This window comes from Cercospora beticola, chromosome 2 (assembly GCF_033473495.1).
Source record: "Cercospora beticola chromosome 2, complete sequence".
Classification (NCBI taxonomy): Eukaryota; Fungi; Ascomycota; class Dothideomycetes; order Mycosphaerellales; family Mycosphaerellaceae; genus Cercospora; species Cercospora beticola.
The window spans coordinates 4018369-4042933 of record NC_088936.1 but is presented as its reverse complement, the minus strand read 5'-3'; the positions used below and the strand labels follow the sequence as shown (position 1 = coordinate 4042933).

Sequence of the window (24565 nt, the reverse complement as noted above, 5' to 3'; positions counted from 1 at the left end):
GAATGAGCATCGTGACTACTGCCTCGTGTGGACTTGCACTTGAGAAGTCCATGCGCAACACGCGGTCCCGCTGCTGCGCCTGACGCAAAAGCATGGGCAGTAAGTGGCCGGACGTTGTTTATTGCGCACTGCATGGTCAGATCTCAATGCAAAGGGCAAGTACTGCCACGCAGTCCATGTGTAGAGGTCTCGCCGCCCCAACGCGTGTGGACCATTCTTGCCATGCTATGGAGGTCGCTCCAGATCTGGCCTCGTCGATGGTGCGTGTCTAAATTGAGATCTTGCACGGGGAGCGGTGATGTGGCGGTCGGCGTAGATCAATTTGCCGCTCTTTCGCCAGACGTGAAGTTTGACTTGCGAACAGGGGCTCCCAACAAGCCAACAAGAGCTATTCGTATGCTGCCAAGAGCGCCCGATGTGTCAAGTATGCAGGTCCCGCGGCATTTGGGGTGAAGCGTGGAGCGCCACCAGAGTACTTCGCGACGGCCTGCAGCGATGCGCGACGCAGGAGCGGCGTGACAGCGTTCTTTGTTGCGGTGTTGACGGACGATGAAAGTGCTTTGTGTTGACCAGACACGAGGTTCGAATCTTTTTTGGCAGGCGGGCCGCTCGGGGACGACAGGGATGTTTCGCTTGGCCGCGCTAGGAGGCCGACACGTCGACTCAAGACGAGGAATGCGCCTTCCTCGCCCCAACCGCGCACCGATCATGAAACAGCGTTGTGCGCGCGCGCAAAAGTGCAGGCGCGAAGGTGCACGTCGCACCAGCGATCGTCGGCGTTCGGCGGGCATGGCCTGCGCTTCTTCTATACATGTATACAATCTCACTTCTAACTTCTTGCCCCTTCTCTGACCCACCATCTTCACCTTTCTCACATTCACAGTCTGTCCATACCTACGAGTATGAATTCCTGTGCAGTCCTCTGGTAGTAACTCCGCAGAACACAGTAATCACGAATACGCGCGATCATCGCTCGCGACCCATCAGCAGCAGTTTCCATCCTCATCCGATCATCCGACCAACATCATGGCCACAAACAACACCACTGCCGCTGTCGACATGGCTGCAAAGACAGAACCGACTGTGAACGTCGAGAAGGGAGCCCCGAAGGAGGGTAGTATTCCGACATCCTCCCATGGCTCCTCCACCGCCCACCAAGTCGAGGAGGGCTTCGTGCCACAGCCCATGTACCACGTACCTACCTACCACTCGGTCGACATTGAGGACTACTTTCGAGGTCCGCGCGATATCAACCGGCACTCGAAATGGCCGCAGTTCATGCGCTTGCATGGCTCGATCGCGCCAAAGATGATTCTGCCTCTCACCTTCCTGGCAGCTTGGGCAAGTCTGATTACATGCATCCACCAGCTGGTCCATACTCTCGCCGTCGATTCGGTTCTCCTGACCGTCCTGGGTTTTGTGGTCGGTTTGGCGCTTTCGTTCCGCTCTACCACTGCGTACGAGAGATTCATCGAGGGTCGCAAGTACTGGGCGCAGCTCATGCTCAACGGTCGTAGCTTGGCGCGATTGATCTGGGTGCACACGTCTGAGTATGTTTTTTGTGGCGCTAGGTTGTTGCAACCACTGACCGTGTCACAGACGACACGCACAATCCGAAGAGCTCGGGAAATATGATCTCCTAGCCAAGGTCTCCGCCCTCCAGCTCATCAACGCCTTTGCCGTTGCTCTGAAGCATCGTTTGCGATTCGAACCCTCCATCGACTATCCCGATCTCGGGCCTCTTGTGGGCAGTCTTCATGTGCTTGCCGCAGACGCCGATCAGACCATGCTGCATCAGCGCCGTATGTCGAAACTGAAGTCAGCTGGCCAGTTCCTAGGTGTCCCCATGGCCGAGTCAAATCCACGAAAGCTTATCAAGCGCTCCAAGGACAATCTGGGCAACACACCTCTGGAGATCCTCACCTATTTGTCTGCATACGTCGAGAGTACTATTCACAACGGCACACTCACCATCGGAGGTCTCCAGTCGCAAGCGATAACACAGCTGTTCAACCTTAGTGACGTCCTGGCTGGCTGCGAGCGCGTTGTCAACACGCCACTCCCAGTAGCATACAGCATTTCCATTGCACAGATCACATGGGCGTATGTCCTCATGTTGCCGTTCCAGCTTGCGAACAAGCTCGAGTGGGTCGCGATTCCAGCAACTATCATCGCCGGCTACATCATTCTCGGACTTGCACAAATTGGTCGCGAGCTGGAAAATCCTTTTGGCATGGATGTGAACGACTTGCCTCTGGACTCCTTCTGCCACGAGCTGGCCAACGATATCGATGCTTTGACTGCTCTGCCGCCACCAAACGACACCACACAATGGATGCAGAGCGCACAATCGAGACCACTCTGGCCAATGAGCAACATGGAGTTCAAGGCACTGGAGAGCCGAAGCGTGGAAGACATCCGGGCTGCGCTCCGAGCCAAGGCTGCGAGTCGCGATGTGAAGAAGGACCGAATGGCGACGTTCTATCAAAGTGACGCGTTGACAAACGAGGGTTAACGAGCGGAGAAACGACTGTAACAAATCAACTTTTCATAAAAGTCTAGCGTTCTGGCATGGCGATGGTTGGACATGCAAAGTCCTGGGCAATACAGATTCAACCAGGCACAAAATCTCAGCACTTTTCAAGCTTTACGTTCCAAGCTTGCCCACTGCCACTCAGATGATGCTCCTATTGCAGTGATATTGACAAACCCCCATCCACCGTAACTTGCGCTCCACTAACGAACTTACTCAAATCACTAGCCAGAAACACCGCCGTCCCCGCCATATCCTCCGGCTCCGCGACCCTTCCCAACGGCGTTCGATTCTCAAGATACTTCAATTTCTCCGCATTTGCAAGGTCGCCCGCAGCTAATTGCGTTCTCGTCGTCCCGGGAAGAAGAGCATTACAGCGTATACCGAATTTCCCTAAAGCACAGGCTTGCGATTGCATCATACTTAATACTGCGGCTTTGGTGGGTGTGTAATGGACTTGTTGGGCTCCACCGAGGTGGGCGGAAATTGAGGAGATTCCGATTATACTTCCGCCCGTGTTCTGTTGTACCATTTGGTTTGCGGCGGCTTGGGTGGAGAGGAATGTGCCAAGGATGTTGGTGTGGAGGTGGGAGGAGAGGGTTTCTTCGTCGAGGCTGGAAGGAGCGTCAGCGGAAGGAAGGGGATGGGGATTGTAGGTGGTGGTTGAAGGGTTGATTGATTGACTTACGTTAGGAAGTCGCGAAATTGACTGACTCCGGCGTTTGCGACGAAGATGTTTAGTTGGCCGAATTTTTCGACTGTGGCGTTTACGAGTGTCGTGCCGGTTTCCTTGAGGCCAATATCACCGGATATGCCTAGCAGTTTCGATTTATCTGGGACTTCTTGCTGCAGGCTTTCGAAGTGCTGTTGGGAGGATGCATCGCCGAGATGGTTGACTGTGACGGAAGCACCTTGTCTGAGAAATTCGATGGCGATGGCTCGACCGATTCCTGTGACGCCTCCGGTTATGGCTGCGACCTTGCCTGCGAGGAGTTGGGACATGATGGCTTTGAGGTTATTTTGTTAGAGAGTGGACAAACGACCAGAAAGAATATGGGATGACGGGCGGACAGAAATGGCAAGCCGAAGCTATGTACCTCCCCCAGCAATATCGGCTCGGCGATTGAATCTGGAGACTGGTGGGTATCGTGGGGCTACGAACGACTGCTGCTGCTGCAGAGCTGCATGTGCCATGTGCTGTCCAACGACGAAGCTGAAAGCAGCACCTCCTCACGCAATGCGTGTGATAAGCTGGCCGAGGTCGTCAAGGTCTTCCTCATGCCTCTTGACGGCAGCACATCACTGCATTCCCTACGAACAGACTATTTGTAACCTTGGACATGCTCACTCACAGTAGATCTGCTTCTCGCGCCATCAGCAAGCGATTTCCAGGCATCTGGCGTCTTTCACAATCTTCTCAATATCACGTCAAAACATTCAAGCTCAACACTGGCGCAGAAATCCCATGCATCGGTCTAGGCACATTTCAAGATCCCGAACAGCAGGAAGACGCTGTGGCAAGTGCTCTGAAACTAGGCTATCGGCATATTGACACAGCCAGAGTGTACTACTCTATCCACCATTCCTCGCCAACTTAATCTCCGCTAACAGATAACCAGCTACGACACCGAAAAGCAAGTCGGCGCCGGAATTCGCAAAAGTGGCATAAAACGTGAAGAAATATTTCTAACGACTAAACTCTGGTCCAACTCACATCATCCCGACGATGTTGAGCCAGCACTTGATGAGTCTCTCGAAGACTTGCGAACAGACTATGTAGATTTATTCCTTATGCATTATCCTGCGACTTTCAAACGCGGGAAAGCCAGGTTTCCTCGCGAGGATGCTTCGGGAGAAATGCTCATGGGTGAAACGACTTATATTGATGCTTGGCTGGCGATGGAGAAACTCTTGGGTACAGGGAAAGTGAAAGCGATTGGCATGTCGAATTTCAGTCGAGGTGAGATGGAGAATGTGTTGGAGAAGGGCAACGTCGTAAGATTGGCCAGCGAGAATGAATTGTCAGGTTTTGCTGACACAGAGCGAAGGTCCCTGCTGTCCACCAAATGGAGCTCCATCCCTATCTCGCCCAACACGACTTCACCGCTTGGCACAAACAGCACAATATTCAGCTCATCCAGTTCAGTCCTTTCGCCAACCAGAATACGTTCTATAAGCACGGACAGAATATGCCGAAGTTGTTGCAAGACCCGATTCTGCAGGATATTGGCAATAACTATGGAAGATCTGCTGCGCAGGTCGCTTTGAACTGGGGAATCTGCAAAGGTCGTTGTGTGATTCCAAAGAGTACCATTGTAGAAGAACAAGAAGAGAACATGCGCAGTGTGGAATTTGAGTTGAGTGAAGAGGATATCAGGAGGATCGATGCCATGGATCGGAAGTTGAGGTTCAATCATAAGGGACTGAATTATGGGTGGAAGTTGTACAGTGATCTCGAAGGTGTGGACTGAGAAATGTGCTTCGGCTTTCTTGGTAGAGAGCTGCTTGGTCGCTTCTGAGCTGGAGCTAGTGATAGCTCCATCCTGATGCGGATACCGTAGGGCGTCTTTCAGTACATTTCGAAAACAACGAGCTGAACACCACCAGCTGAGAGTATATCAGCAGCTTTCGCAACCCACGTGGCATTTTACAAAAGTGAATCAAGATCCCTCAACCCACTCCCGCAAGTATGACAGACCTCACCCTCCACCAAACCACTCGTTCCGGGAACTGCTACAAAATTTCCCTCGCCGCATCTCTAGTCGGCATCAAAATCGACAGAATCATCAATTACGACACGCTCAAAGGCGAAACACGATCCGAACATTTCCTCTCCGAAATCAACGGCAACGGCAAAGTCCCAGTCCTTCAAATCGGGCCTCATACTTTCATGCCAGAAAGCAACGCAGCAATGTACTACATCGCCGACAAGAGCCATCTGATCCCGACAGACCGACTACTACACGCACAGATGCTGCAATGGATGTTTTTCGAGCAGTACACGCACGAGCCGGCCATTGCGACCCTACGGTTTTGGGTTGCGATCAAAGGGTTGGAGAATTGTACAATTGACGAGAAGAATGCAATGAATGGGAAAATGGTGGCTGGTTGGCATGCTTTGGATATTATGGAGATGCATTTGATGAGAGGTGGAAGGAAGTGGTTTGTTGGCGATGGGGTTACGCTGGCGGATTTGGCGTTGTTTGCTTATACGCATGTTGCGCATGAGTCGACGTTTTTTGATTTGATGGATTGGCCGAATGTCCGAGACTGGTGTGAGCGAGTTAAGGGTCTCAATGGATTCGTGAGTATGGTGTAGACAGAGTGGAAGAAGGCATGTTGGAGGAGTTCTCGTTGTCGTGTCAAGTTCGTGTCAGAGCCGAGCCGAATCAGCCGGACCGACATGACTAAGCAAGCTGTCCGCCCCCCAGGTTCCTTCCGTGACCGCGCCGCTACTCGGTCGATGCACACTGCACCTCTCTCCGCAGATCCAGCACCATCTTGTATCTAGTGACCGAAGAACACAGGTCCTAATAAGTTGAACCTTCTACGGCCACTGGATAGCACACACGCCTTAACGCCGAGCTGGACCCTATATGGCAGCTTCCGGTGAGACTTCAGCACACCGATCTTTCGTCCTCCGCCTTCCAAGATGGCCATGGCTGTCAGCGAAGCAGCGCAACGAGTCGGACAAATCGCCGAGGTGGTAGTTTCCCTTGTCGAACATCTCGACACGATTGACTTGGCCAGAGCACAGCGAGTGTCTCGAACGTGGCGATACGAGATCAATAGATCGCCAATATGCCAACAGAAATTGTTCAAGTCTCCCATCCCACTACACGAAGAAATAGCGTACGATGACTGTCCCGATCCGTTAGGCTCGGTGGTATTCCTCGAGGAGATGGACAATCTCCCATGCCAGTACGACGATTTCCTCCCGAATGCCATAGTCGTATCTGTGCATCCTATTATAGAGGTGCATCGAAAGCCCGGTGCATATATGAGTGGGAAAGTCAACCTCGAAAGACTTTCCGCTCCGTTGACTGGGGCTTCAGGCGAAATCTTTCTCACCCAACCTCCACAAGCGGAGGCGATACTCACAGTGGTTTATGTTTTCGATGAAGGACCTTACCTGGGCGCTCCCGTAGCTGTGGTGTATGACACACGCATCGAACGACAAGACTACGTTCGTCTCCGCGATCTGAAGCGCGAGTTGGATGACAACTTCCGAAGCTCTCAGGACTCAGACTTCTGGGAATGGCTTCCGTGGCGTTACGAGGGCGTATTTGCCGACAAGGAAGAGCCTCCGATAAAACTCGACGACTACATCACGAGCTATGGATGGCCCCGAAGGGAAAGTGCGGAAGTCTCCTTCCAAGGCTGCGTAGACGAGGGCGACATTCGCGTTGTACAGCTTCGTAAACAGCCTCCACGTCCTGACCCCAGAAGTGGCGAGGTTGGTAGCAAAGGGCTGATTCGCTATCTCTCATCTGCAGAACAATTTGCGTTACGTTGATATTTTATAAGAGGTTGCTGCTCTATTTCATTGGCTCAAGGGCGCCCTCGCGAAGCATCTGGAATTCTGGCACCTCTTTGACGAGCGGCTGGTAACCACCGAGATCCTTCGCGCTGACCCAGTTGCCATGCACCTGTAAAATTGTTAGCTACTCGGACCGTAGAGGTATGCGTGAGCAAGACAAACCTGAGCCTTCATATGCATGGGCAGCTGAACGAGAGCAACCTCCTCTTCGAAGGACCTCGTATCCAGCACGACTATGTCGCAGCGATTTGCCTTTACCCGCTCGATCAACGCCACGACCCAACCATCTGCCTCCTCAGCAGCATCATGCCGTGGAATGAAGATCGGTTCCTGAATATTCGAATCGTCACCTGCATAATACCACTTCGTCTCTCCAGTCTTATTATGCACCATAGCGAGACCGTTCAGTCCAAGATAGATATTATCGGCCCCACTGGAATTCCTCGGAATGAACACATTCAACATCACATAATTGTACTCGCGACCCATCAGGCGCTCGTCAATTCGCGGAAACTCTGCCGGACAATCCAGCACGACTTTCGGATCCTCCATTTTTGATCCTGCTGGAGCCTTTGCATCGATATGCCAGCGAACGAATTGAGCTTTGGCATCTGGCGCTGGCAATGTACCGTCGTCTGCCGGGAAGAATGGAAATGCGTTATCGTGAACGAGAGACGACTCGGCCCAGATCTTGGAAGGATCATTCGGGTCTTCCCATGCTCCAGCTGTGTGGATGGCCATGGCATTGCGCCACTCATAGTGTCTTACTTCACCAGGAGCCCAGCCAGCTGGAGGCGATGTGTGATTTCGAGGCACAACAATGATCGTGCACGGCCGCGAGTAATCCCAAGCATAGTGGTGTCCGCCACGCTTCATACGCTCCACATTGGCCTCAAATGGCCAGATGAAGAGCAGCAGCCAGGATTTTGTGATCGCGCAGTCGTGGATGATGCCGGGGGTTGGCCAAGGCTGATGGAACCAGAAGACATTCTTGATTAGCCCTGAACGATCAATAGTGTAGGATACGATATCTGTTGTGGCAAGGCCTTTTGCCTCATAGCCGTATACGACTAGTTCGTCGGTGTTGGGATCGTATTTGGGATGTGCGGAGAAAGTCTTTGCGTTGATTTGGCCAAAGGGATCGTATCCTATCGTCTCCATAGTCTGTGGATCGACATGGTATGGCAGAGCACTCTCCTTTAGAGCTAATAGCTTACCAGCCCACAGGACTAGATTCGTGTTCGCTGTCGAATCAACAGCTGCCCTGTTGAACGTCAGCTGTGCGTACCGATAGAAATAGAGTGCAAACGCACCTGACGCAAACATTGTGAGAATATGGGTTGCGATATAAACCGAACAGCGCTTTGCCCGCCCGCCTCTCCAGCATAAATCGCTGAGTCTTCACATATTTTGTCTTCATGTCGACTTTCCCATCATGGAACCGGAAAGCAGACATATTCCCATCGCCGTCCAGTGGCACATTCCCTTCGACCGGAGGCACGAAAGGGTCCACCATGACTCTGTAGAATGTGCCGTCGATTTCTTTTGGGATTTCTCCATGCACTACGAGGTCCGCAACCTCGCCCTCAACTCGAAATGGGACATTGGAGCCATAGAGATCGACAGCTATCGGCCATTTGCTCTTGAGCTCTTTCTTGTGCGTGCTTGAGGCGTTATTTGATTGAGGTTTTAGGTCGAGTGGCTCCTCGATTTTGTGATCATTGGGTGAGTCGGCACGAGTTGTTGCTACAGCTGCTGCCATTTCGAAAATCGGAGGACAAGTTCGATGATTCGAGAATTGGTAGAAATGTTTATCTTGCGAAGCGGGTCATAATGCCAGCGACGACGACTCAGACCTATATGAGCGTTCTCTCGCACCTGACACCGACAGGCTTCCCCTCGAGAACAGGCACATGGCATATCGGCAGTCGCATTTCAGCATCTTCGGCTGTTCCGATTATTATTCAAGCATTCTGATTTCTGCCGTTCTGACTGTTCCCCGGCGCTCCGCAAACCGCCATCCCGAACCGTTTCGTGTAAGCACACAGTGTTTAGCCTGCGATTGGAGCGGTCTGTATCGGAATATGTTTAGCCCTTGAAACGGCAGCATCACATGTTTTCGGCAGTTGTCTTGGAGATGCAGGCACGATAGTGTTTGCGTGGAGAAGTAAGCGTGTGTCCAGGGTATGCTGGTCAACTCCACAGTCGACAAAATCTCTCACCGAACTTCAGTTGTAGTTCTGCTTGACTCCACATTCATGTCTCTGTGGACAGCTCGAAGGAACTGTCGTCCATCTTTACTTGAAAGAGGCATTGGCAGTCTCATTTGGTCAGAGTGTCGGAAGACTTCGGCTTCGCTGACAGAGTCCGCAGATCGGTGAATTGCTCGACGAGAGCGACCAGAGCAAGCGCGATCCAGAAGCCCAAGATCTTTGCCAAGGAACAGGCATGAAGTCGTATCTCCGACCCCATGGAGAAGAATTAGATCTTCGGAGTTGGGCTGCTATAGCCCCAAGCATCCATCTCCTGCCCATCACCATATCGATATGTGGCGGTGCCAAAGTGTGCCCAGCCAAGTCGCTCATATAGCCTCGCAGCTGCGATATCCTTGGCCAGCGCATAGAGGACCAGTCGCATGCCCCTCTCTGCACCCCATGCCACGGCAGCTTGAACCAGCTTCGCGACAACTCCTGATCCGCGACTGTCAGGATCAACAAACAGTCGTTCTAGAACTGCTATTGCATCATCCTGATGTGTTTTGCGCCAAAGTGCAGCAGACAGATCACTAGTCTTAGCTTTCCCTATAGCAACATGGCCGACTATCTTGCTATCAATGACTGCAACCCACGCTGAGGTAATGTCCTGATTGCTGAGAAAGGATTCAGCGTGGGCGGTGCCTTGAACGGGATACCCATCTTGATTGTAGACTCGTTCCAGAACTTTCACGCAGGCAGGAAGATCTTTGTGTTCGCGACGCCGGATCTTCACTCGCGGTTGGTGGTTGTTGGCCTCGCTGGCTTGGCACATTTTGCCGCAACCAGAAGCCCAGACCGAGTGGCGGCAGCACGGTCCGGGGCGGAGAAGCAGAATCTTGTTGTTTCAAGAGTCAGGATGAAACGCTGCGTGAACTCTATTGCGGACCTGGCCGGATGGAAGATTTCCCAAGAGAGCACGCGGCATGCGAGCTCCTCGTGGCGGTCGAGAATTTGTGACCACACCTCCCAAGTGCCGAGAATGATGATGCAAACAATGCAGGTTGCCCGACAGCTTTCTGGTGCTGAGCCCCCGCGCCTGCATCCGACTTTGGCCCCTTTGACTCCGAAGTCAAGTCTAACCACTTATGCTGCTTACGTACATGCACGACCGCTGATCAAATGTATTGGGTTACGATTGCGAGAGTCGTTTGTCCAGACCCCAGCAATTCCAGTTCGCTGTTGGGACCTGTTGTGCACTGCACACTTCGGCAATCTCTTGGCCATATAAATGTTATGTCGTCGTCATGTTGTTTCGAGAGCCAGTGTCATCGGAATGGCTACTCACGACCATGCTATTCATTTCGTTTCTCTAGGGATGGTGATCCTAGATGACATACATTTTTCGAATGGACGTGCTGAGAGTAATGTGCTTGGAGGCTCATGTGCTTTCAGCACACTTGGAGCATGCATGGTAGCTGATGAAGATACCCAACAGGTTGGGTGTTTTGTCTTGGGCGGTGACGACTTTCCTGATGATGCCGAAGTCCAATTGCAGAGCTGGAATGTCAGCCTGAAGATTGACAAAGTACCTAAGCGCAAGTCAATGAGAGGCAAGTTACAATATCACGATGACAGTTTTCACAGTAAGTTCAGCTTTGTCGTCGCTTGTCGTGTCTGCTGCTGAATACATCTGTAGACAAAACGTTCGGATATACGACTCCAGTGCTGCAGCCAACTCCTGGCGACTTGCCTCAGCCTTTGCTCCATTCGATGGCATTTCACTTCCTATCCAGCCCCGAGAGACTCAAACAGCACATCACCGAACTGCTCGACCTCAGAAAAGCGCAGGGCATCACAGCAAGACCACTGCTCATTTGGGAACCCTTGCCCGCGCTCTGCAGGCCTAACGATCTAGCTGCTCACGTGGAAGCGAGCAAGCTGGTCGACATATTCTCGCCAAATCATCTGGAGCTGGCAGCATTATGCGGTCGATTGCAATCCGAGGTGGATCAAGCGAAGCCGGAGGTCGGCCGACAGCATATCCAGAGCTGTGTTGCCGCCTACCTGAACGATGAGGCTGCCGACGCACACCTCGAGCAGCTGTGCATCGTGCGCGCTGGCGAATATGGCGCGTTGATTGCCACTCGCTCGTTGAATGCAGCGGGTGCTGTCCAGATCGATATGACCTGGGTGGATGCATTTTATGCTGCGGCTGACCGGAAGCGCGTGGTGGATCCGACAGGGGCTGGGAATGCATTCCTCGGCGCTTTAGCGATGGAGCTGCTGCAGAACGACGGAGATGCGGTCGAAGCGGCTGCGAAAGCGAGCGTGGCGAGCAGCTTCGTGGTCGAGCAGGTGGGCTTGCCGGTGCTCAGCCGAGACGCTACATCTGGTACTCTGCTGTGGAATAACGTGTCCTTGAAGGAGCGGCTGGACGAGTATGAGAAGTAGACGTGTTCGGGTTAATGTTTTTGCGTGCAGGTATATGCAACACTGCGTAATGTAACAGATAGCAGCTGTGGACCGGAATGACAGCAAGCAGCGGTAATTCTTAATATAATTCCAGGAACCAACCTTTTCGTCCCACGTTTCCATGGGAATGGTAGAGCACTGCAGCTGTAGCGCTTTTCAGTAACTTCCTGATTCAGCAAAGATTAGCAGCACATGCCAGAGGCAACGACTTCACTGCTCTGCATCATATACGTGAGCACGGAACGATTCAATTTCGCTCAATACACGAGCGATTGCCGGTCGTTGTGCAAGATGCTGTAGCTTGAGCTCCTGTGCGCGATCAGGATGGACAGCTGAGACCCACTGGCATGTGGGATGCATTGTGCGGCTGAATAGACTAGGATCTGTATTACTACTGGAGAGAAGGGCTCGAGAGGCCGTCAGCACGAACACAGCCGCGCTGACTTCAGGATGCGCTGCAATGCCTGTCTCACCAACGAGTATTGATCTTCTCTGCTACCCTCATCTGTGCTGCTCATCTCAAATGATCAGGCATGCCGTTTTTCAGCAGGCTGTGCGAGGCTGCGAGCAGCAAACAAGACGACGTTGACTTTCTTGAGGCGACCGGAGGATTTGAGGCTGTTGCCACGTTCTTGAGGTGGATTCGTGGAACCAGAGGAGAAGAAGAAGGTCCGAGAAGAGATCCCGAAGAAGCAGTTCTCCAAAGGCGTTAGAACTCCTTCCAAGAGTTTCAAGCATCGAAGCATTCCGAAGCAGTGGCTTCAGCCCAGGCAGCGGCGGCAAGTGCAGCCAATGCAGCGAGCGGCAGTGTAGCGAGCGCCATTACTGCTGGCGGTGCGCATTCCATGCCATTCTCAGAACAGTGCAAGTCTGACCCTCCCTTCAGTGAGTGCCACTTCAACGACGACGAGCATAGCACCAGACACGGCCACGGCAGGGACCGCAATTCCCTCAATCGACATCGCTACTGCCACCATGTCTTCAACAGCTAGTAGTGAGACTGCAAGCGCCGACGAGCGGTCCGCTTCCCCCGATGGTTCCGGAGGGCTCAGTGAAGCCAGCAAGATTGGCCTCGGAGTCGGACTTGGAGTAGGGATACCACTGCTCTTCGCTGCAGTCGTGTTGCTGTGCATCATACAGCGCAGAAGAAGAGGCAACAAGCAGATGACTGCCAAGTATTCCCGTCAGGCGCAATCGGACCTCTCCATGGTCGAACAATCGCAATCAGTACACCCAAAGGCTGGTCGTGCTCTCGATGCTCCACTGGCGGGAGGCCTGCCGCCTCCAGGGCAGCGAGAGACCGCTGATCACAGCGGCGAATACGATGAGGTTCCGCCAGCACATCAGCTCCATCGAATGTCGCCAATGCACCGTCTGGCCAGATTCCAAAAGAAGCTATCGAGCCTGCATCTTGGAGCCGAGACCAAGCTGTCGCACCATTAACAATTCTAATTCCCGGGCAGGAGAGAAGATCTGATGTCTCGCATGAAGCCTTGCCTTCGTCCTCGCATTCGCCCACGTCTCCAGTGTCGCCAATCTCAGTCGTGTCGCAAGTAAGCTCTCGCCCATCGTCTTTAAAGGCTTTGTAGATTTCGTGGTAGAAAGTAGTTAGCTAAACCGAAGGACCTTGACAATAGCACATCGGTATAGCCTCTATGTGATCGTCTTCCGGTATGCCAAAAAGAGCAGGGTATCTTCGCGTATGCTCAAAATTGAACGCCCAATCGTACTCGTACACCTGTACACTGCAACCACTGCAGCCTAGTATTCATGCTTTTGTATTCTTACAAGCATCTCCCAACAATAGGAATCATCCTGTACATCTCGTTGTACTCTCTTGCAACCCAGCCCGCTGCCTCGCCTCCACGAGCGACCACGCCGAAGCTGCCTGCCATCCATAATCCAGTGACGGCAGCAGCAACAGCATTGATAATATACCACCTTCTCTTCTTCCTCAACTCCCTCTTTGCTCCCGTATCTGTAACTTGGTCCGGCGTCCAGCCAAAGTATTTCGCATATCCCCAGGTCATATGGAAACAGCCCACACTCAGCAGCGCCGCAAACCCAGCAAAGGACACGATCGGATGCTTCGCAAACGCGTGGCTCACGTATGCTAGATCCACATTGCCGCCTCCAGATTTGTATGCGCGTGGTATGGCTCGATTGAGCACAATGTGACCTAGTGCAAGTGGCACGAAGATATATCCCAACCTACTGGTACCCGAGACCTTTGGCCAGAACTTCGTGAAGAAGCTGGCTTTGTTCTCTTGACTGTATGCGTCTCCATATCTTTTCGCGTTCTGATTCCTTCTGATGACTCGAATTGCTACGCCGGATAGGATATGACCCCACAGTGGTAACGCGACCATCAAGGGCTCAACTCCGGGCGATTGGTAGTACGGCCTCGTGAGGAGGAGGTACGGCTCTGAGGCTGGAACGCTCTGAGTGAGAAGCGGTACTATTGACGTGTTGGTGATGTGCATCGTCGCGAAAGCCGTAAACACGTAGGATGAATATTTCTGCACTCGTTGGAGATACCATATTGCCGAGTGTTGCGACAGGCCTAGCCCGGTTGTGCTGCTTCGTGGAAGACGTGATTTCTCGTCGGTGGAGGCATCGTTCAGCGAGATCGTGTCTGTTGGTATCGGCTCGAGTTCGTGTAGCCCAGATTCGAGCTTCTCCAGCTCGCTGAGGTCGTCCATTGCGGTAGATGGACGAGTGTTGGCGATGATGGTGCTGCTCTTCACATGCGAGACCACGCCAATAGAATTGAGACAAGGTGTATAAGCGGGCGGAGCTGGGCCCGCTCCGTGGGTCGAGTCTGCCCGGTGAATACATCCTGTTCCACTTTCCATATCATCGCGTCAAAGAGTCAAGCAAGACTTGTTTTTGTGGATATCAGTTGGATCTAACTGAATTGAGATACCTCACGAGGTCTATCGCGCAACTGCGACCAACATGGCGCCAGTAGGACACTCGCAAAGAACAACCCAAGACACATCACTAACAATCGTCCCAGCGCGGCCATACTCTACCCGAGGCGGCAACAGAATCAGCAAGAGAAGCACGCAAAGCGTTCTTTTGCGAACTATGCCAGAAGGGCTACGCGCGAATGCCCGAATTTGAAGCCCACGAGAATTCCTACGACCATCAGCACCGCAAGCGACTCAAAGAAATGCGAAACCTTACCAAAGATCCTTCTGCTGCTGCTCGCCAACGTGCCGCAGAGGAGAAGGCCAACGCAGAATCTGGACTGAAGTCCATCTCACTCGCTGGTGCTGGCGCCTCGACAGCTTCAAGTGGCAAGAAGAAGCCAGTCTTCAAGTCGACATTGCAGTCGAAAGATGCTCCTGCGGCGCCTGTGAAACTGGTTGATGATGTAGTAGACGATGCCACAGATCCCAGTGCTGCCGTACGGAACGGCTGGTCTGATCGAGCCTACAAGCCAGGCCACTTTCCTCAAGGCACGCCACGACTTTCGCTGGAAGAAGTAGAAAAGAAAACGCAAGATTTGCTGGAGCAAATCAGGCAAGGCGGTCAGCAGAGACAGTGGCTATCCGAGCGACCCGACGAGTATGAGAGGCACTGGCAAGAGAGCATGGTCGGCACACAGCAGCCCTCTTGAACTACTTAGGCACTCTATTTGGCAACTCGTTCCCGGCCATTCCTGTGCTAATGGTACTTGACCGCTCTAACTGTATCCATGGCCACTTGGGCGCCGATGCCAGCAAAGAACCTTGATTGCCAGACCAGTCGATTGGATCCAGTCGAAAGAATTACCTGAATGGCCACACTCTACATCAGCTTTTGAATGCTTCGAGCCGGCCTTCTTGATCGTCAGCCGATCGACGCCCGGTGCTCACCCGCAAGAGAAATCCTCAGAGGGGTTGCCATGAGCTGAATGCAAGGAGTTGCAGCTCCTTCAGGTGGACGCAACTTGAACATCTGGCACTGGTGCCCATGACCGAACACAGCTGCCCAAACAATAGACCGCTCCTGGCCCCCATCAGTCATCAGCACAGCTGAAATGTCCAATAGAGCCGCAATACCGCTCGACTCTACTATCGACTTCGCAAGCCACACCTTGGCAACCTCGTATAAGGACACTTCGTGTCACCACACCTGTCAAGCTTCTCCTCAAGCTTGACCAGATCAGTGCCCTCTCACTGCAGATGGCGCAGGTCATGAGTTGAGGTTATAGCTCCAGTCCAGCCAGCCACGGAGATGTTCAGAGCACGATAGCAAATGGATGTTGATGCCACCAGGTGCAAGCGAGGCACAAGCAGGGCGAGCCTAATAGACCGCAGGAATAGGTAGAGTCGGCTACTTGTGAACAGACCGGTCAAGATTGTATATATGGAGCTATAAAGTGCAGACACTCAAAGCTCTAAAGGCTGGCCCATCATCGTTCTTATCTCATACAAGCGCAAACAACATTCGCCTCCTACTTCCACAAAACCTCAACATGAAGTCTTCCATTCTCTTCCTCACCAGCGCTCTGCTCGCAACTGTATCCTTCGCGCTCCCATCATCCGATAATGTCAGTCCTGAGCACAGACCGAACATAATGATCCGACATTATCAACCTACTCACATCTCTTCTCCCCTCCCAGGCACTAGACAAACGCTCCTGCGTCCCCTGCCCAGCATATTGCTGCGCCAACAGATGTAAAGCACCTTTCAATCGGAGCTGTGCGGGTTCGACAGTAAGTCCTCATTCCGCGTGAGAAACCAGCATCGTGTGGACATGCGTAAGGGAGTAGTTACAGGCAATAGAATTCTGACACATCCATCTGTGACTGCAGTGCATCACCAACGCGGCGGGCTATTCATCCTGTCAATGCGTCTGTCGAGAATGAGGTACCAGTCAGAAGTACATGGAAGCAATAAGGTCATTTCGAGCAGAATCAGCAAACAATCGTCGGGTACAAACGGCGCAAGAAACGCAAGATAGCAACGACACATGAACGGAAACGAAATACAATGTTTCAGGGTCGCATAGTGTTGCATTTCATTCGTTCTACATCGTTGTTGTCGACGCTGTGCGTAGTTTGCAGTAGCAGTACTTCCAGCAGTACAGGTTCTCGCCCGGCCCAAGTATCTAACACCCAGACCTGACCTGACCGCCAGCCACCCAGCCAGCCCGTAGGCGTCGGCGGCAGAGAGAAAACAATCGCGATGAAAAACAATGCCAGTGATGCAGTTCCTGTCCATGCCTCAGAAATCCCGCCAATTCAGTGAAGGCAATGCCCAAAGGCTGAGCTGCCAAACGCGCAAAGCGCCTGAATCTCAATCACTCTTTCTGATCCATTTCTCCATCCTGAAACACCTGTGAAGCGCCATCGCTAGAGCCCATCCATTCTAGTAGTCTCGTACACGATCAAAGCCAGTCGAGAGAGAACAGCCAAGTGCGGTGTGAGAAATTCAGAAGTGAAAAGTCGTGCAAAAATGCAAAAGCGCCATCCGTGGGTATCCCTTTGTCGTGTGAAAGAATTTTGCGCCATCTGTAACCGTGTTGTGATGCAAGGTATTAATGTATCGAACAGGTTGTAGTCGATCATTGAGGCCGTCAGAATTGCATGCGACGAAGCTGGTCGGCTACCTAGGCTCGAGACGGGTTCGTACGCGTGCTGCTGCGAGGGCACTTGACTTTTCCGTCGCCGGCAGCGTCAGCGACAGCCCCACGCTTCGTGCCAGCCTTGGTGCGCTGCCAGCTGTCGAATGGGCTACGCTTGCTGCGGCGGTCGCTGCTAGCGGCAGTGGGTGAAGTGTTACCAGCAGAAACTGGCTCCTCACTGCCTTCGACGATCGGAGTGAGCTGAGGCTCGTTGCGCGTGTTGCGGGCGCGGCCTGGTGTTGATGGCACGGCGGTGTCCGAAGTATGGTCTTCAAAGACCGGAAAGTCATTGATGGTGACCTTCTTCTTGCGTGAGCTGCGCTGCGGAGTAGGCAAGATGGGCTCAGCTGGTGCTTCATCATCGGCCTCGAGCGTTTCCTCGAAGCTTGGCACATCATCAAAGCGTGACTGTCTTGTGGTGCGAGCGGTAGTCGGGGGGCTGATCATTGGCTTGCGCTTCGACTTGCTCTGCTTGACCGGAGTGGCATGCACGGCTGGGCCGGCGAAAGACACACCAGAGTCATGCTCTTGTGACTCGGTCATCGTGGTGCGCTGGTCTGGCATGTCGACGTCTGTTTCTGCCTCCTCGTCGGTGTAGCTTGTCTGGCTTGCCTGTGGCCACAGCAGACGAGGTTCGATGTTGCTGCGAGTCAAGCCACGATGAGCAGAGTGGCCAATTGCACGCTTGAGCTGCTGCTGTTCGCGAGAGGAGGCACCGGCATCCTCGACGCCCTCAACATCTGCGAATTTGCGGAAGCATTTCTTACCACGGCTGCAAACGAGTCAGTACGAGTCACAGAAGGTCGGATACAGCACTTACTACATGAAAAACATGCCCTCTCCGCGGTTGACAGCTGCCTGCATGCGCGCTTCCTCGACCAACTCATCAACGGTCTTGCGTGGGCGCTGGCGCGGTGGACTCGGAGAATCCCAGTCGCCACCACCACGGTTTTGGTAGACTGGCTCTGAGACGGTAGTAGTGCGACCACGTGGGACATCGCGAAAGACGTTGTCGTCTGACGAGTCATCCTCTGGAACTCTGGCCTGGACTTCGGTGTAGATTTGAATGTCGGACTTGGCGCTCTTGTTCGGACGGCCAATGTCGAGACCGTCGTCGTCGTCCAGGCGGATGAACTTGTTCTTGCGAGCGATGCGCGGAGTCGGCATACTGTCGTTTGGATTCTCTGGTTGAAAGTGCAAGGCACGTGGCGAATACTGGATACTTGAGGCACGCGCACGCTTCTGTGCTGGAGTCAAAGACGGAGTCTTAGATGGAGTTGGCAACATGTCGGAAGCAGTGGCATCTGAGAAAAGAAGTTAGTATTGTGGATGAACATCCTATTGTCCTATTGTTGAGGGGAAATTACCGTTGTCGCCGGATCGTGCCGACTTGCTTCCGCCGTGCATCTGCGGGCGAGCAGGTGGTGCAGGTGATGCAGGCGGGGATGCAGGCTTGTATGGGTGCAGGCCGTTGTAGGCGTCGCCGTGCAGTGGCGTTGGTGGGGTGCGTGGGCGGGTGAACCGCTGTGGCGGGGTGGAAGGAGCGTCCATCTTCGCGCAGCTGGTGAACGGGCGCTGTCGAGCAGCCAGCGGCGGTGGGCGGAGGGGCGCGAGGCGCGGGCGGTGAGCTGTGCAAACGGTCAGGTCTTTGCTCCTCCAATGCTCACGTTGCGATGGTGAACACAGCGACGTAGTCTTGAGCCAGATGGCAGAGAGACTTACGGCAAACGCACTCTCACGTGGCAGCGTAGGAGTGGTTTTCAGTGTATGGTAAAGGAAGAGAAAGCTCGCAAGCTGGAAACGAAGATAATTCCAATGGCTCCAAGGCCCACTCCCGGCTGCTCCCTATAGGCGTGCGATGTGCTGACTGTTGCGGTCGGGGCCCCGGACTGTACGTACGCCGGCTTGCCGAGTCCTGCTGCACTTGGAGGAAGTGAAGCTGCGCCGTTGAGGATGGCGGTCGGCCTTGCAGAATGCGCCGGCGAGGATATCTCGGTCGCGAATCGTTCCGGTGCGGTCAGGATAGCGGGATCGTAGTATCGTGCTTGAGATCTATGCGATGCGATGCTCGTGAGCGGCGTTGGCGTTGGAATAGTGTCGGATGTAGTGGCGCGCCTGGTGTAGAATCTCACGTCGTGAAGCTGGAGTTGAAGTCGAAGTCGCTTCCAGCCACCAAAGGCAGGTGCGACCCACACCCCAGGATGCGCGCGGCAGCTGCAGGGATTTTAGCGCGCCAAACACGCGACTGAGGATGAAACCAAAACACGTCAACCCGCAGCCACCAGTAAACAATTCAGGCCGCAAGGACGAGGCCAGGGCGTCAGGAGGCCGAAAGACGCGAAATACTTTCATTTCAACCGCCCAAGGTGTACCACTGCCTGCCCAGCATGTCCCGACGGCCTGGCACTTCGGACACGCCCAATTTCGCCAAATTGTCACTGGACGACGCCGATGAGGACCTGTTCGCAAGTCCGGAAAGCGGTGCAACAACGCAGAAGCATACTCCTGGCTCGGCGACATCCTCTACGCAGCGCGCGCAGGCTACGCGCCCACAAACGAAGCAGGAGATCGAAGATGCGCGAAATGCGCAGCTCCGAGCCGAGCTGGAAAAAATCCGCGAAGTCAATCGTGTGATTGAAGGAGTGACAACGAGCTTGACCAAAGCCAAGGATAACATGGAGAATGTGCACAAGACTGTGAGCAATGCGTCAACGCTACTCGCGACCTGGACGAGGATTTTGAGCCAAACAGAGCACAACCAACGAGTGATTCTGAATCCCAACTTTCAAGGCGCTTCGCAGGATCTCGAAGATATTGAGAATGATGAAGTGCGGCGGCAGCAGGAGATCGAGAGACGCGCTTTTGAGCAGCAGAGGAGGCAAGAGGAGGCGCAGCGGAAGGCAGAGGAGGAAGAACGGAGAAAAGCTGCCGCGGAGGCTACGCGAACGAGAGCGGGATTAAATAGGACGAGGAGTACGAGAGGGACAACGAGCTCAACGAGAGGACAGGCTGCTGCGCGGGGGAGAGGCTTGACTGCTGCGACACGGGGCACTTCGAGTTATGGCAGAGTGTCTAGCGCAACGAGAGGACGAGGTCGCGGACTGGGTTGAGAGAGCAAAAGGATATGGATGATGAAGGAAACATGTCAAAGATGAAGGAGACCAGGCGAACAGCCAACGATTGATCTCAAGAAGACACTACCATCTTCCGTGCTCCACAGCACTGGCGGCAATGCTCAAAATCACGCGTACCTGACGGGATATGCCATAGACGCGGTGGCCGTGTCCGGAGACTCACTGCCGCTATACGTACGGCATCATGCCAACCGACCTTTATATTGCAGACACATCGATGTACAGCAATTGCACAGCGGGACAAAGTCGAACACTAGCGAGCGGGTTATAAGCTGTAAAAGTTCCAAGGCAGCGGAGACAGATACATGTCAGGAGAAGTCTCACTAGAGACCTTGTGCATTCATGATCATCATCTACACTTTACATTCGAGCGGCTTTGCGCTTCGCCTCAAATTCATGCCCTCATGCCGTACCTAGTATCGTTCTTGCTCCACGACCAATTTCCTTCAGCAAGTGATCTAGCTGTGTTTCGTCTTCTCCTCCGCAGCCTTATCCAAAGGTCCACCTGGGTTCGATCCCAAATTCTTCAATTGATCTTTGCTCTGCTCGGCAGCTTGCTGACCAGGTTGGTTCTGGCCCTGGTTGTTGACATCTCCAGCTGGGACATCCTTCTGCTGTGCGCCAGATTGACGCTCTGGGTCTGGGGACTGACGGCCTTGGTTTGGTGCAGACATGATTGAAGTGGATGTGTGGTTCGTGTCGTCTGGAAGAAATGTTAGGAACGATACGTTGAATCGTTGAGACCGATGGGACGAACTTGGGTTGGGTTTGGATTGAAGCTAGAGAGAACGTTAGTTCGGAGGTTCACTTGGAAATATGATCACAGACTTACATGTTCAATTGGTATTTGATCGAGCTTGAGAGATTGTTGTTGTGAGAGTTTAAAAAGTGTTGTTGTGAAGGAGGGGCAATGATGTGAGAGCAGGAAGTGTCAGTTGCATGTGCGTCGCTGCCCCACTGTTTCTGATCACAGCAATGACGAAACATGACGAACGAAAGGAGCACCTGTGCACATTCGACATCATGTCGACGCTGAGTGATGGCTGACACTGGCAATATCACCTATCTTCATCGCTGATTCGTTGAAAATACATATTCCGAATGTCGTTCTTTCACTACAAGTTCGGGTGGATGTTCCTGCCCTGCACATTCGACAACTCTCCCTTCAATGCGCTCAGCGATGGCGAGAAGAAGTACTCTCCACCTCTGGGAACCACAAATCTGTTGATTCCAGGCAAGTTCAATTCACGGCTTGCGTCCTGTGGGAACAGCCCTTTCATGGGAACATTTGGCTTGTCATTCGTCTGGCCCATTACTGCATCAACGCCGGCTCCACCGAAGCGGAATCTGTCATTGTTCGCCCATAGTCGTTGAATGAACTCGAAACCTTGGCCTAGATTGCTCTGATAGCATGCAAAGAGCAGTCCACGTTCGGCGTCAGGATTCTCGCTGATCTCCGGTCCATAAGGTATGCCGCGACGTAGGATACGATGTGGGTTCACGCTTTCACGTCCATTGCCAGGTTGATCTCCTCTTGGATTCGTCTTCCGAATGTGAGCGCCCAGTGGGCAGACCATTCTGTCACCAGACTGAATCGTGAACTGACTCTGCGAATTGAGACCTGGAGGATCGAACTCAAACAGATTGTTGCGCATAACATCTTTGCCAATGTTGGTATCGTCAAAGTCGGCTTGCAGGTTGACCGGACAGCCACTCTTCCAACGACCGATGAGTCGTGCTCCAAGCTGATTGGCGAAGGTCCCAAGTTGATTCGAAGACTGCACAAGGAAACGATCCCAATCCTGCACATTCTGCTTCAGCTTTCTAAAGCAGAGGAAACTTCCATCGAGCATCCAATCGGGGTGAGCGCTAACGTTGGAATCTCCAGGGCGTCCGCACAATATGACACCCTGAGGGATGACATCCTGGCCGGGAGGCACGAACTTCTCCTCCTCAGTCAGGTTGGGAAGGTCACCAACAACAGGTTGAGACACGCCATCGAGATATCCAAAGTGCTCATGGCCGTGCTGAGCTCCCGGTCTGACCTTACCGTCAACCTTGAACGCGAGGCGCACCGAGTTACCGAATAGAGCAGTTATGCGGTCAAGTTTCTGTTTGACGAGCCCAGTGGTGGTGCCAGCAACGAGCAAGACACCATCAACTTGCTTGTTGAGCCAGTCAGAGTCCCAGTCTGGAGTTTGTCCGTTGCCACCTTGCTTGATCGGATCTTGCAGACCGGATACAGCTGCAGATTTCATGCCTGTCTCGAAAATGGAGTCCCCTGTATTGGTTTGCAAGCCCGTGACGCTGGCAATCTACATCATGTGAGCGACTGGCTACTTTTACAGAGTAAGGACACAAACCTTCTGTAGTCCCGTGAAGCTGAACGAAATGTTTGCACCAATGGTAGGTACTCTTCCAGAAGGCGAGTTGCCCTCCCTGGTCTTGAAGTCTTTGATGTTGCGGCGAGTATCGAGAACGTTTTGCGTATGAGAGATCTCCTCGGTGGCCACTTGGCGGAGTTTCTGGCAGAACGATCGGCTGTCTGCAATGGTGAAGAACCAGAAGGTCTCCACTTCTTTGTTCAGTCCATTCAGGAGGATGTCTCCCTGAACATTGCTCAGATCTGTGAGGTTCGAGGCCATCTTGTGAAATTCTGAGGACCGATAGGCTATGGTCTAGGTCAACAATCTCAGGAATATCCTTGTGTTCTTATATCTGCCTCATATCGGCCCGCTCTGATGCTCTATTACTCCATTGCTTACTCCAAGGTGACATGTTCGCATTCAGCTCGCGTGCGACCTACAGTGCTTCACAACCTGGTCCACAATACGAGTTCACAAGCATATTGTTTGCGAGCTGAGGCCTCGTCTCGGCAAGTTGTCTGACAATCCTTCGCCATAGGCAGCCAAGAAGCTCTCCTGACCTCCAGTTCTACGCCTCTTGTGCTTCAGCCCTCTCGCGTGTCAGACCGGCCGCAGATCCAGAAGCATGCACATCGATAATATGTGCTGCAGGTGCAGCTGTGGTCAGACTCTTGAGAGCCATGCGATTCACCCGCAGCAGCTGAAAAGGCCTCGATTTCACCGCCATGCACAGCTGTCGAAGCCATTCTCAAGCCCATTCATATCTTTGACCGGTCCCGGGCCGCTTAGACTTCCACGGTATTCTTGCAATGTCGACTGGCTGATGCCTCGCGAGCAGTGGTCTCATAGCCGCTGTTTCTAGAGGTTTCTCAGTGCGATTGGGCTCAGGGAAGTTGGTCTTCGGCATCAGACATCTGTCCGGATCACTGAAGATCAATTAAAAGCTCTGCTGTGCAACATTGTGCAGTGCAGGTACAGCCCCAGTCCTCTCCCCGTCAAATAATACTTCTCGGAGGAATCTTCCAGCTATGCTGACATAACGTAAGCATCGTGCAGAAAAGAGGCTTGCACAGCGCTGCTCCCATGAGTGTCCAAGATCCATGGCACGCATCCTTGAGATCGCACATAATATTTCTGTTCTTTCCGTTCATCGCGATGCAGTCGCGTGACCTGACAGACGGAAAAGGATGTTACAGAGTGCTCGCAAGATTGTGGATGATGGCGCCAATGCTCCGCTTCCGAGATTTGCAGCTTGGCTGAGGTCAACAAGCAAAAGAAGCATTGCCGCTTGGCTACGTCAAGTGTTTTCTCCCAGCCTGGGCTCGATGCTCCATCGCGCCGCATCTCATGGCAATTTCAATATTCAAGACGAATGGAACACAAATCACAAGATGAGCACGCTCGAGGAAGGTGTCGTTGGTTCGCGACGGCAACCCGGCAGACTTTCCCTCCGGCTTCGTCAGGGATCGCCCTTTCTCTGTGCGCAAGCACGGGGAAAGCTCCACCTCCATGTGATACCCTATACCCCTCTCCGCAGTTTCGACTGGCGATCTCCTCCAGTTAAGGTTCGTGCGATGCAATCCGACAGCCAGCCGCAGTCGTCGTGCTTCAATGTACAGCCTGAACGGCAATGTCCCTGCGCTACAGGATTTCATACATGTTTCTTTCTTTCTTGCGGTCTATTTCTTCTTGCTGAGCCTCATTCTTC

At 53.1% G+C, this 24565-nt stretch overlaps 15 protein-coding genes across 15 annotated transcripts; 8 read left to right on the top strand and 7 right to left on the bottom strand.

Moving 5' to 3' along the window:
- Positions 1-1026: 1026 nt before the first annotated feature.
- Positions 1027-2515, top strand: RHO25_003518 (uncharacterized protein; the record flags this gene model as incomplete). Its single annotated transcript, XM_023599020.2, has 2 exons — positions 1027-1550; positions 1600-2515. The coding sequence occupies 2 exons, from the start codon at positions 1027-1029 to the stop codon at positions 2513-2515; spliced, it is 1440 nt and encodes a 479-aa protein (XP_023455560.1).
- A 172-nt stretch (positions 2516-2687) lies between these two features.
- DHG2_1 (L-rhamnose-1-dehydrogenase) lies at positions 2688-3535 on the bottom strand (the record flags this gene model as incomplete). The annotated part of the gene is made up of 2 exons (XM_023599019.2): positions 2688-3147; positions 3222-3535. 2 exons carry the CDS (start codon positions 3533-3535, stop codon positions 2688-2690), a joined length of 774 nt encoding a protein of 257 aa, XP_023455561.1.
- A 338-nt stretch (positions 3536-3873) lies between these two features.
- Positions 3874-5004, top strand: RHO25_003516 (uncharacterized protein; the record flags this gene model as incomplete). Its single annotated transcript, XM_023599018.1, has 3 exons — positions 3874-4097; positions 4153-4528; positions 4582-5004. The coding sequence occupies 3 exons, from the start codon at positions 3874-3876 to the stop codon at positions 5002-5004; spliced, it is 1023 nt and encodes a 340-aa protein (XP_023455558.1).
- Positions 5005-5222: 218 nt separating this feature from the next.
- Positions 5223-5852, top strand: RHO25_003515 (uncharacterized protein; the record flags this gene model as incomplete). The annotated part of the gene is made up of 1 exon (XM_065602407.1): positions 5223-5852. The coding sequence occupies one exon, from the start codon at positions 5223-5225 to the stop codon at positions 5850-5852; it is 630 nt and encodes a 209-aa protein (XP_065458479.1).
- A 333-nt stretch (positions 5853-6185) lies between these two features.
- RHO25_003514 (uncharacterized protein) lies at positions 6186-7049 on the top strand (the record flags this gene model as incomplete). Its single annotated transcript, XM_023599017.1, has 1 exon — positions 6186-7049. The coding sequence occupies one exon, from the start codon at positions 6186-6188 to the stop codon at positions 7047-7049; it is 864 nt and encodes a 287-aa protein (XP_023455559.1).
- Positions 7050-7071: 22 nt separating this feature from the next.
- RCO1_1 (transcriptional regulatory protein rco1) lies at positions 7072-8835 on the bottom strand (the record flags this gene model as incomplete). Its single annotated transcript, XM_023599016.2, has 3 exons — positions 7072-7182; positions 7236-8337; positions 8387-8835. 3 exons carry the CDS (start codon positions 8833-8835, stop codon positions 7072-7074), a joined length of 1662 nt encoding a protein of 553 aa, XP_023455556.1.
- A 719-nt stretch (positions 8836-9554) lies between these two features.
- RHO25_003512 (uncharacterized protein) lies at positions 9555-10100 on the bottom strand (the record flags this gene model as incomplete). Its single annotated transcript, XM_023599015.1, has 1 exon — positions 9555-10100. The coding sequence occupies one exon, from the start codon at positions 10098-10100 to the stop codon at positions 9555-9557; it is 546 nt and encodes a 181-aa protein (XP_023455557.1).
- A 501-nt stretch (positions 10101-10601) lies between these two features.
- RHO25_003511 (uncharacterized protein) lies at positions 10602-11719 on the top strand (the record flags this gene model as incomplete). Its single annotated transcript, XM_023599014.1, has 2 exons — positions 10602-10911; positions 10965-11719. 2 exons carry the CDS (start codon positions 10602-10604, stop codon positions 11717-11719), a joined length of 1065 nt encoding a protein of 354 aa, XP_023456353.1.
- A 996-nt stretch (positions 11720-12715) lies between these two features.
- On the top strand, positions 12716-13183 carry RHO25_003510 (uncharacterized protein; the record flags this gene model as incomplete). The annotated part of the gene is made up of 1 exon (XM_023599013.1): positions 12716-13183. The coding sequence occupies one exon, from the start codon at positions 12716-12718 to the stop codon at positions 13181-13183; it is 468 nt and encodes a 155-aa protein (XP_023455650.1).
- A 341-nt stretch (positions 13184-13524) lies between these two features.
- Positions 13525-14442, bottom strand: RHO25_003509 (uncharacterized protein; the record flags this gene model as incomplete). The annotated part of the gene is made up of 1 exon (XM_023599012.1): positions 13525-14442. One exon carries the CDS (start codon positions 14440-14442, stop codon positions 13525-13527), a length of 918 nt encoding a protein of 305 aa, XP_023455649.1.
- Positions 14443-14698: 256 nt separating this feature from the next.
- On the top strand, positions 14699-15365 carry RHO25_003508 (uncharacterized protein; the record flags this gene model as incomplete). The annotated part of the gene is made up of 2 exons (XM_023599011.2): positions 14699-14707; positions 14760-15365. 2 exons carry the CDS (start codon positions 14699-14701, stop codon positions 15363-15365), a joined length of 615 nt encoding a protein of 204 aa, XP_023455648.1.
- Positions 15366-17342: 1977 nt separating this feature from the next.
- On the bottom strand, positions 17343-18908 carry RHO25_003507 (uncharacterized protein; the record flags this gene model as incomplete). The annotated part of the gene is made up of 3 exons (XM_023599010.2): positions 17343-18129; positions 18178-18661; positions 18725-18908. The coding sequence occupies 3 exons, from the start codon at positions 18906-18908 to the stop codon at positions 17343-17345; spliced, it is 1455 nt and encodes a 484-aa protein (XP_023455647.1).
- Positions 18909-19744: 836 nt separating this feature from the next.
- Positions 19745-20467, top strand: RHO25_003506 (uncharacterized protein; the record flags this gene model as incomplete). The annotated part of the gene is made up of 1 exon (XM_023599009.2): positions 19745-20467. The coding sequence occupies one exon, from the start codon at positions 19745-19747 to the stop codon at positions 20465-20467; it is 723 nt and encodes a 240-aa protein (XP_023455646.1).
- A 482-nt stretch (positions 20468-20949) lies between these two features.
- On the bottom strand, positions 20950-21165 carry RHO25_003505 (uncharacterized protein; the record flags this gene model as incomplete). The annotated part of the gene is made up of 1 exon (XM_023599008.2): positions 20950-21165. The coding sequence occupies one exon, from the start codon at positions 21163-21165 to the stop codon at positions 20950-20952; it is 216 nt and encodes a 71-aa protein (XP_023455645.2).
- Positions 21166-21606: 441 nt separating this feature from the next.
- On the bottom strand, positions 21607-23136 carry RHO25_003504 (uncharacterized protein; the record flags this gene model as incomplete). The annotated part of the gene is made up of 2 exons (XM_023599007.2): positions 21607-22806; positions 22855-23136. 2 exons carry the CDS (start codon positions 23134-23136, stop codon positions 21607-21609), a joined length of 1482 nt encoding a protein of 493 aa, XP_023455212.1.
- Positions 23137-24565: the final 1429 nt, after the last annotated feature.